The sequence below is a fragment of the Elephantulus edwardii genome, unplaced genomic scaffold (genome assembly GCF_000299155.1).
Source record: "Elephantulus edwardii isolate Elephantulus edwardi_28Jun2011 unplaced genomic scaffold, EleEdw1.0 scaffold00067, whole genome shotgun sequence".
In the NCBI taxonomy this organism is placed as follows: Eukaryota; Metazoa; Chordata; class Mammalia; order Macroscelidea; family Macroscelididae; genus Elephantulus; species Elephantulus edwardii.
In genome coordinates, this window is record NW_006399817.1 from 4,270,447 (window position 1) to 4,281,527 (window position 11,081).

General features: G+C 42.3%; 1 protein-coding gene across 1 annotated transcript; it reads left to right on the forward strand.

The window, feature by feature from the left end:
* Positions 1–418: 418 nt before the first annotated feature.
* Positions 419–10,486, forward strand: BCL2L14 (BCL2-like 14 (apoptosis facilitator)). Its single transcript, XM_006888410.1, has 5 exons — positions 419–827; positions 2,957–3,142; positions 5,203–5,273; positions 7,357–7,626; positions 10,448–10,486. Exons 1-5 carry the CDS (start codon positions 419–421, stop codon positions 10,484–10,486), a joined length of 975 nt encoding a protein of 324 aa, XP_006888472.1.
* Positions 10,487–11,081: the final 595 nt, after the last annotated feature.

Sequence of the window (11,081 nt, forward strand, 5' to 3'; positions counted from 1 at the left end):
TGTTTGAAAGTTCCTTGAGCCCTGGTACTACAGCATTTAAGTAAGCGCTTGGCTGCTAACCCAAATACTTAGCAGTTCAAACCCACAATCTGCTCTGTGGGTGATAGAAGTGTGGCGGTCCACTTTCACAAAGATGGCATCCCTGGCAGCCCTCTGGAGAAGTTCTCTGTCCTATAAGTTCTCCGTGAATCATAAATGACTCAACAACATTGAGTTTGTGTTTTGGTTTTGCACATGACTCTCATTCCCAATCTTGTAAGACTGAACATTTTACAAACACCTTGACTTTTCTATTTCTGATTAACCTTTGCTGCCCAGCGTAGGCTCCCAAACATTGTTGAGTTTTCACTGTAAGTTCTCCTGACCTTCAAAAGCACAACTTGCTCACAAGTGTCAACTTTGTCATTACAGGTCTACCATGTGCACCAGCCGTGACTGTGACCTAGAGGAAATACCCCTGGATGATGATGACTCAGACAGCATTGAATTCAAAATCCTGGCTTTTTATGCCAAACACCACGTCTACAAAAACACCCCTGCCGTCTACTCATCAAAGCTGACGAGAACAAGAAGTTTATCCCAGAAGGGCCTGGGGAGTTGGTCAACAAGTGACCCATGGACACTGGTGCCCAGACCTCCTAGAACTTCCCAATCCACTGACAAGTCCTTTGCCAAGAAGTCTCCTTGGAGAGTATTATTTGAAGGAGGAACACAGAAAGAAGATTCTAGAGAATTACATAATCAAGGAGTATTTGAACCTGAGGGTTTGAGTATTCAACGTTGGTCCAGACTCCGTTTTAATGCAGGACCCCACATAGAACCAGAAGGTAGGCTTTTGGGAATTCTTTCTATCACCTCCTCAGATCTCTCCCTTCTTTGTGCACCGTAGTCCATCTCCTAACTAGTAACATGGGGTCCCTACCCGCTGTAGGCAGCGTGCTCATAGTTGCCCTGCTTTTTCAAGACTGAGCAGAAAAGACAACCATGGCAGTGGAGGATGCAACTGGCTTTCTGGCTATAACCTTGCTGCCCAAATGTCTCATTCTCTTGGAAATGAATGTAAATCAGACAACCAGACTTCTGTTCTTTCTGAAATGGGCCTCTTCCTTTCTGTCTGAACTCTAGGGGTATTCCCATTCTCCCCAACTTTTAGAGTTGATGGAAAAGGCAGATAGGTATGAAAATACTTTAAAAACCCAATCCAAGAGAAAAGGGGTGGGGGAGACACCAACAAACCAATCAATGAAAACAACTGAGAAGCAGTTTGACAAAATCCTCACACACACACACACACACACACACAGAGAGAGAGAGAGAGAGAAAATCTGTGAGGGGAAGAAAGCATATGACTTTACCACGGGGACTTGTTCTTCTTCCACAAATTTTGGCATCAACTTCTTCACTTTCATTTATGTCCAATGCCAAAAGCACAGATTTTAAAAGCAAGTTTCCTTCCTGCTGAATTTATTCAGCCTGGGTAACTTATCAATAATTAGTCAACAGGTGGCAGTAATGTTTCAATTTAAAAATATGATGCTTCCGGCTTGGCGAATCAAACCACACATGGTCAACATTAGATCATTCACTATGATCAAGGAAAACACTCATTATCAATCAGGAGTTCGGGGTTGCATGAGGAACCTTAACGAACAGCTAATGTAAGGAAGGAAGAATCCCACAGAAAAGACAAGTCTGAGGGAAACTCTGCCAACTCATGCCCAGCACAGAATCCAGAGGCCCAACCTCCTCTCCGTCCTCTCTTCATTCCCTCTCAATTTTCATGTGCTTAGCAGATGTCATCAACTCTGACAAGAAGGAAATCTCTCCTTTAAAAATAAATATATTTTAAAAATCCGAATATTCAAGATGGAACTCTTAACCCAAACAGTTCACTTGGGTTAAAATGTGGTTCTTTACAGTTTTTCCACAGGAGAAGGATGGGCAATCTCCTCCTGTGTGATTTGCTGCCTCTGAAACCTTTCTGGAGGCTCAGCTATGGGTCAGTTCTGACTTGATGGTATATAATAACAACATAGTTCTTTCAACATGTATTTCATCTTCGTTCCTTACTCCATAACCATAACTTCATAAAGAAATAAACTTTGCACACATGCAAAAGCTTCTAAAAGTAAAAATCTTAGGGACAATCAATAATGACCTAATTTCTTGTTAAACACATATTTAGACAAGTCAGTGGAAGCACGGGAGCAAAGTTACTGACTGACCTGATCCTCATGCAGAGAGCAAAACTGACTTGCCTTTCTAGGTGGAAACATTCAGGAAACCAAATATCCCCAAATAAATATAATAATGTATGTGCAAATATATGATCTCTTTTCCTGAATTCTAGATTGTTAATGGTCCTGGATTGCACTTCATGCATCCTTATCTACCTAGTTGACTATGGATGTATATGAGCCAGGAGAGTTAGATGCTTGCTTACTTACTGGGAACTTGGGAGATGAATATGGCCTGAGAGTGGGGTTATTTCTCTTTCCTCAATGACCAACCCCCAAAGGCTTGTCAAACTCCTGAATACCCGCCTCTGCACACAGGGGCCAGCTCCCTGAGGTATAAAAGATGTTCAAAAAGAAGAATAAAAATAAAAGCATAATGAGCATTCCTTCAGCCAAAGTACTAAGTGCTCTCTTTTGTGTTTCTTCCCTTGCAAAGGGGAAAGGGGACCCTAATTTTTTGAGACTTCAAAAAGAGGGTGCAGAAGGGCAATTGTTTCAAGGTGACAATCACGCCTCTGTGTGCTCCTCCCCCATCCCAGCCTCTGCCAGGCAACTGCCAGTCTTGTCTGAAGAATGACGCCCCCAGCCCCCATTCTCAGGCAATTTCCTCTCATTCTGGGCCCTTCTTTTCACTCTGAGCAACTGTGCATACCAATGAGCACGACAGAGGAGTTCTTCTGGGAAGGGCCTTTTTCAACACCATTTTTATCTTTTTTCAGCCGTGAACCCCAAAGTTGTTTCCATTGCCAACCGAGTTGCTGAAATTGTTCATTCCTGGCCACCCCCAGAAGACAGCCACACCCAGGGAGCAAGCTCCAAGTTCAAAGGAAGAATTAAACGACAGGGTCTCATCTACTCCCCCAAGTGCCTAGTCACTGAGTCTAGTGACACAAGCACTAAGAAAGGTAAACTTTCCTTCTTCTGATGAGCTGAGTGTTTATGAGGTTGAGATATCCAAATATTTCTGTATTTGTTCAGCTCATCACTTTGCAATTGGGCAATCTCTATGGACTTTGACTAAAGGTGTAGCAGCGAGGTGTTGGGGTGCCCTGAACTCCATGAGATGTCAGCTCCAGCCAAACTCGAGGCCTGCACCATGATGTTGAACCAACAAGCCCATCTTAGTCCTAAGCAAAAAGACAAGTCTGCGAAGGAAGAGGAAAAGCCTACATTCATGGGGGAAATGCAGTTACTAGATCTGATCATGTCACTGCTGGCCAGGGTCCAGTTTGTTCATGGGAATCCACTACATTTCAATGGAGCATCAACTCAGGAATTCAAAATCCCTGAGTAAAGGTAGAGAATTGTCAGGCACCAGGCTTGGTGTAGAACTGAGAAGAGGTGACCAGAATAGATCAGTTGTCACCATAGTTGTAGCTCTTGCTGGGACTATGGATCCCATCAGGCTATGAGAGGAGAAAGACAGATGGGGATACTCAGCCTTGGTCCCTCAATAATGTTCCACAGTGTGATGACTTGGAGAGCCCCGAGCCTCTCTTACATCTTTCTCAGTCTCTAGTGGAGAATGTGGAGCAGAGGTGGCACCTGAGTTTGCAGCACCTGAAAGCACAAGGCAAAAGTTCGGTCTTTAAAGGCTTTGGGGTGTGTACCCACCCACCCCAACCCCCCACTTCCTGAAGCTGAGTAGTGAGTTTGCTTATCTCCTGCTGCGCTGTTGGTGCCACTTATGGGGGGGGGCGTTACCAGCTGCTACAGAGGGCTAGAGAGTGGAGAGTGTGAGAAGCAGCAGCAGAAGAGGACCTTTTAAATAAGCTGTCCTGTCCCGTCTTGGCTGCTGTCTCAAGTGTGCTGGGAGCAGTTCTCCTAAACTGAGCCAGAGCTGAAGTTCTCATACTCTGTGCATGTGAAAAATGGAGGCAGCTGTTGGAGCCTCTCTCCCAGAGAGAGAGGCAGCATGAGATAAAAGTGACACATGGTCTGTAGACGTGAGGGATTTTTCTTCTCTCAAGTGACTTGAGAGTCAGTCTTTCCACTTAGCTCTACTGTTACCATTAACTAGATTTTCTAGGGACTTGCTCGATGAATTTACTGGCCTCTTTTCTGGGGCAAGCTCAGTCATAAGTAAGAAACGTTCTTCCCTCAGTAATTATCTTTTTCACTGTTTGGATTCTTTTTTATAACAAGGGCCAATTCATCATATTTATTTAGTTGTTAGCTAGTTTTTACACAAGAAAAATAGTATTCCCCTTCTTGTTTTCTGACATCCACACCACACACCAGCTGCACTCACCTTCTTTGATCTGCCATTTTAGCCTGTGGGGTTGGAAAATGTATTAAATTATATTTATGTGTACCTCATTTGTTCTAAAAATATGAGGAAAAAATAAAAGAAAATGAAACAGAATTTGAGAGGTAATTTTTTTGAGAAGTAATTTTTAAAAAGAAAATATGAGTAAGAATATAAAATAGAGTTAAAAATAAAGTTAGTTCCCCCAAAACAGGCCAGAAAGACTATCCACCCTCACATTTGGCTCACCTCATTCTCTCTAACAGCTAACACAAAGAGGGGAATGTGATCAAACCTGTGAATTCTGATGCCCATGAGGAATAAAACTCCAATTGCTCAGGAAACAGCTAGAGACCAGGGGCAAGTTTCTCCTGATTGTCTTCATAAGTAGCATCATGTGGAGAGAAATCGATGTTACAAGAATATTTTTAGTGTGAACACATAGATCCGTTTCACAGTGAGAATTGGAGGCTCAATTGAGGAGCAAAAGAAAAGGCGAGAAGGAAGAAGATGGTGGAAGAGTGTGTCTAGAATGGTTTGTTCCTGAAGAGAAAAAAAATACGATTTCATGTGATAAGAACTAGAAAGCTTATTCCTTCCTCCACCCCTAGCCAGGCTCTAAATGTAGCCACTAGAAAAAAAAATTTAAGATAATGATGATGTTGAGGATTATTTTGCCTCACTTAAAAGAAATAACTAGACTTTTCTCCCTGACAGATGAAGAAGACCAAATAATAGCCAAAATTGTTGAGTTGCTGAAATATTCAGGGGACCAGTTGGACAATGAGGTATGAAGCGTCTGAAATGAATGTGATTTTTTTTTTAATGTGCCCGTGTGGTCCACTAGGTTGGAATACAGCTCCAGTTTTCAACCTTACTCCTTTTCAAAGTTCTGGTTTCCACTTAGTCCTAAATTTTATTTCCCTTGGAGTCAAAATTCTTCATGCTGGCAGAATCTCAAAAATGAATCACTTTGGAAAACATAAGTAAATCTTCTGGGGCCTCCTTGGAATTCTTGGAAACTGGAAAAGTAACTCTGTTATTGTAAGGAAAGATACCAGTACATTAAAAATTGCTGAACAGTATTATTAATCTAGTTCCCTATGTAACTGATCCTTGCTGAAGTTTAGACGCCTACATTTGCCCTCCAGCCTGAACAAGCTGTGTCCTACTGTTGCTTAAAGACTGGCGTCTCTCTGAAATAATCTCCCCCTGCAGTTGCTGAAATGTTCTCCATTTGAAATTTCTCTCAACAACTCAGCCAGGGAGGCCAGTTACTGTAGAGATGTTTGGATTTTTTGTCATTTAAAAGCTGAGGCCCATCGCTCCAATCAGGAGAGTTGCCAGCAGATGAAAAGCTGGAGACCAGGGGCCAGAAGTGATGGCGTAGTTGAGACTAGGACGCCCTCAGTCGGGTCAGCCTGACCGTCACCCATGGCTTACTGAGTACTCCCTGTGGTGGTGATTGTTGGCTTACCACGCATTGGCCTGCAGCAGTGTGGTGACTTCCACATACACACAGACCTAAACTCTACATGGTCTGGACATTGTGGTTTCTCACTGGCTGGTTTTCAGAAGCAGATTACCAGACCTTCCTTTCTAGTCTATTTTATTAGTTTGGAAACTGCTGAATCCTGTTCAGAACATAGCAATACTAAAGGATGCACAAGAGGTACACTGACTAAGAATCAAACCTGATCCTCCCATATGGAAGGAAAGAATCCTACCCCTGAACAAACAATGAAAGAAAAGGTTGTTCAGTTTAATCACTTACATCCTCATGAAATGAATTCACAGAACAAGAATCTTAAGAAGGAAGGTTCAAGTCACAATAGAAAACATGCCTCACACAGCAAAAGGAATAATACTTTCCTCAAATAGAGAAGGAATAAAACAAAGTCAGCTTCTGCTGTGGGGACTGGTCTTCCCTGGCCACTGATTTGCTTCCTGATGGCTAGTGCAGGATAAGTGTCTTATGAACATCCTTCTTGGGCCTCGGGTGAGAGGCCTTACTCTCTTCCTGCTGGGAACAGATATAGAAATGTCCGACTGGTGCTTGTGCATGAGCACGAGGCAGGGAAAGTTACTGTGAATCTAGAACAGGGACGGAGGATTCTCTGATAAGGAGAAGGAACTAAGTATGTGTGAGCAAGAGACCTAATTCTCAGCGTCCTTATCAGAGAATGTTCCAGGTCCAAGATTTCTGCTTAGGTGACCCAGATCAGACTGGTTACATAGATTAGGTGACACAGGCAGAGTGTTTTCCCAACAGCAGATAGATACACAGTCTGGTTTTGTAACATTGGTGTCATGATTGAGATTAAAATCTGGGCTTTTCCACTGGTGCTACAGTAAGTGGCCCACTATTGAGTTAGACAGTTGTTATTATTTTTGGGTTTTTTTGTTGTTATGTGCCATCGAGTTGCCTGAAACTCATAGCGACCCAACAGCCCTAAACCCTGCTCTATCCTGTGCTAATCTTATTGTCTCTGACACACCCATCCCAATTACGCAGTCACTGAATCAATCCACCTCATAGAGGATCTTCCTCTCTTGCACTGTCCCTCCACCTTCCCAAGTATGAAGTATGACGTCCCTCTCCAAGGACTGGTCCCTCTTTACAACATGTCCAAAGTATGTCAGACAAGCCCCAGAATCCTTGCCTCCAAGGAGTAGCTTGGTTTAACCCTCTCCAGGATGAATCTGTTTGTTTTCTTGGCAGTCCATGGTACATTCAATACTCTTCTCCAACACCACACCTCAAAGGCATCAATTCTCCTTCTGTCATCCCTAGTCATAGTGAGACAGTAGCCTTCTGTATTTGTCACTAGTTCCAATTGTTCTACTGAGTGCTTATTTTTTTATACACAGTTGAGGAAAGACAAAGCTTTGATGAGCAGTTTACAGGATGGGCTGAACCACTACTCTGTCTTCAAGACTATCACAGACAAGTTCCTCACAGGTGTGGACACCAGGGGAGAGTCAGAGGCCAAAGCTTGGGGCTTTAAGGCGGCCCTTGCAATAGACATTGCTGCCAAGCTCACTGCCATCGACAACCACCCCATGAACAGAGTGCTGGGCTTTGGCACCAAGTACCTACAGGATAACTTCTCCCCCTGGATTCAGAGGCATGGTGGATGGGTAAGTGCAATCTATTTAAAAATTATTCTTCCCAGAATTCAAAGGGAGATATGAGATGGGAAGATTTTATGGTTATTGTTATTGTTTATATTTTTTTTTCAAGGGAACACATCTCTGTAACAGTTCTCATGGGGTTAGGACATTTGAGTGGCAAGAGATATATCCCATTGGTGGGAACATATTTTTAGTACTTTTCTTTATCATCAACAAATATTTACTGAGTTCCCAAAGGGTACATGGGTATGTGTGTAGGGAAGAATGGTTGGCCAGATGTAACAGGAAATGAGGAATGGTGAGATACAAAATGTTTAGATAAATATAATTTCTGTTTGCACTGACTTTGCAGGCTGCAGAAGTCTGGCCATGACACAGGGGAAGACATAGAGTTTCTTCCTCATTCTCTCAGATGCTGACACCGTGTGCAGCGTACCTTGTGAGGAAATTTAGGGTCCATGGCATCTGTCATTGCTGCTTTAACCCGTAAACAGGATAATTGATTCAAACTAAAAAAGCAAGCAGTTAAAATTTCATTTCTTTGTAATTATTGGTGTCAGCATGTAGATATCTTCGTTCCCACACTTCAGTCTAAGCTCCTCTCCAATCTTCATTCCTATTCCTCAAGGTCTCCTTCCAATAGCCATGTTTAAATGGCTGTGTAAGGTGGGCCTTATATCAAAATAGGCTGCCTATGCTGCAATTCCAAAGGCATGTTGTTCGAATCCACCAGCTACTCTGTTAGAGAAGGATGGGCAGTCTCCTCTCCTGTGATTTACTGCCTCTAAAAACCTACTGGAAGGTCAACTATGGGTCATTTCCAACTCAAAAGTAAAACAATAACAACAAAAGGTTTAAAACCTTAGTGGGCTCAGCACTTTGTTACTCAAGCTTTTCCTGGGAGGACAGGTCTTCACCAACTTAATCTTTACTCTCTTCCCACTAGAGGTCAGCAGGAAATTGGAGTGGGATCTGAGCATGGTCAGAGTGGCTCTTGGGTCTCCAAATAGACTTGGTCCCTTGGCTGCCATCAGCAAAGTGCCTGAGGGACTAAGATGCCTGCAGTGGTCTTCAGCGGCTGCTCCTCAAGCTTACTTAATCTTCTGGGGTTCTTCTTCCACTTTTATGCCTGATAAAATAGCAATTAAGTGAACAGTGATACTCCTAAGTATTTTAAATTCAAACTTCCTTAGCTCATTCTTAGAGGAGAATAAATTCCTCAACATTATTTCAGTTCTGTCCTGCCTCCACATAGAGGTGAAGCCAACATGTCTCTCTGAATTATACACAGAGTTGTACACCTCCAAAGGATGATTCGAATGGTATATGAATTATATTTCAGTAAATCAGTTACACAAAATGTATTGACCCAAATTTTAGTAATCAAACAGAAAGAAGAAAGAATTTAATAGAAATATTTTATTTTTGTTTTGCTGCAAATGAGAAAATAGCACCAGTTAGAGAAAAGAATTTACTTTTTTGGTAAAAATAGTAAAGGAGATGCCCCACTCTGAGTTTTAGAATTTGATGGTGCTTGTTTTTATAATAGTTTTAGTGAACAACATCATAAACCCTAATCTTAATACTTGGGCAAGTTAGCTTCAGTTTGCACATATAAGTGGAAATTCAGAAAAGAATCAACTGTTGTTGTTTTCTTAAAGTGACAGAGAAAAGTTTGAAAGAAACAAAGGCAGATGATGTAAGAATGAGTAGGTGAGGGTTGTGACAGTAAGAGATACGGGTTGGGACATGTGTTCAGGCTCGCTGAACAGTGAAGAAAGAAGTCTCTGGGTGGCAGGCCCTCGTGGCTTTTTGGGCCCCAGGTATTTTAGTCCTGTGCAGTGTCCCTATAGTGGTATGGAAGAAGACAAAACTACCCCAGTGCACAGACTTCTTAGAAGCTCACGGTGCATACTGGTCTCAGTGTTTGATGTTTCATACGAATGCATCTAAACTTCATAAATCCTGAGAGGCCAGGATGCTGAAGCTTTATCTCACATACATTGGGCATGTTGATAGGAGGATCTATTCCTTGGAAAGGGACATGTTTGGAGAAATGGAGGGTCAATCAAAGAGAGGAAGACCTTTAATGAGATGAATTGACTCAGTGACTGCAGCAATCGGCTTAAATTTGTCAGAGATAATGAGGATGGCACAGGATAGGTCGGAGTTCAGATCTGTTCTACATAAGGTAACTCCAGGTTGTACTCAAGGACACCTAACAACAGTCTTCACAACTAAATTGAAAATCACAACTAAATTGAAAATTTTGAGAGCAGATCAGGTTACGTGTGCTTTTTAAAATCTCTGCTACTTTTATATCATGGACATTCAGTTACTGCACAGAGAATACCAAGTAAATGGCTCAGAGAGATGAGCTCCATCTACAAAGCCTGCTATTCATGAGTTTTGTTTTTAAATGGGATTTCATTTATTCTTTGGTCCTTCTCCTCATTCTGCTCACACAGTTCGCCTGTCGTCTTGTGACCTCACCCATTCTACAGCATTGTAGAAGGAGAGGTTTGTAATCTCTACAGACAGTATTTCAGGTCCTACTTTTGTGAATGTTAAATAGAGCATCAAAGCCTTTTCTCATGTTCAAGAACAGCTGCAACCTGTTAGCCGTGGATATGTCCTGTAAGCTCTTAGCTAATATTTTCCTTGTAGGCACATCAGTGGTACCTTTCCAAAGCCTCTTCCAACCCTAGTGGTCTCCAAGCCTTGGGTCACGCCTGGCCTAACAGCAGCATTAACAGGCATATGTTTTCACTTGTACAGTGACTCCAACTTGGAATCTTAAGAATCTATTTCTCTTTTCCCTCTGTAGGAAAAAGTACTTGGGATATCAAATGAAGAAATAGACTGAAACATCAGAAGAGTCATCATCTGGTCCTGTGTACATCAGTTCCAACGTAGACTGTGGAAGAAATAAAATATACAAGGCTGACAAGTACTGACATTTAAAAAAACAAACAAACCCTTACAATGAGTTTCCATGGACCAAGAGGGATCAGGGGAGGCCTTGCTATCTCCAGCTCATAGAATGTAGTAGCTCAGCCCTTGACATTGATGTCAAATACTCAGAACAGTGACCATCATCCTACCTCTGTTGGCTCCCTTAGGGAAAGTCCAGCTGCCTGCTGACCTCATGAGGAAGAAATGATAAATTCTGCATCTGATAATTGTTCAGTTTCTAGTACTATTTATTTTTAAATGAGACTTGGTGGTGGCCTAGTTTAGGCACTGCTTCAAGCCTACTTTTAGGAAGGTATTAATATTTATGAGCCTCATTAACATAAATAGGTGGAGCTTTAAAAGACAGGTCCTAAGTTTATTGCTACCTCTTGTTGGAACCGGTAATGATTCTGCCTTTCTGACTTTGAAAACCACAAGATTGATTAACTTCTATCTGACAGATGACTCCCACCCCCACCCCCCTTCCCTTCTCAGTGGCCACTCCA

Coding starts and splice junctions, on each gene's coding strand:
- BCL2L14 (XM_006888410.1), top strand. CDS start 419: ATGTGCACCAGCCGTGACTGTGACCTAGAGGAAATACCCCTGGATGAT. Junction 3,143..5,202: donor TGACACAAGCACTAAGAAAG/GTAAACTTTCCT, acceptor TCTCCCTGACAG/ATGAAGAAGACCAAATAATA. Junction 5,274..7,356: donor GGGACCAGTTGGACAATGAG/GTATGAAGCGTC, acceptor TTTTATACACAG/TTGAGGAAAGACAAAGCTTT.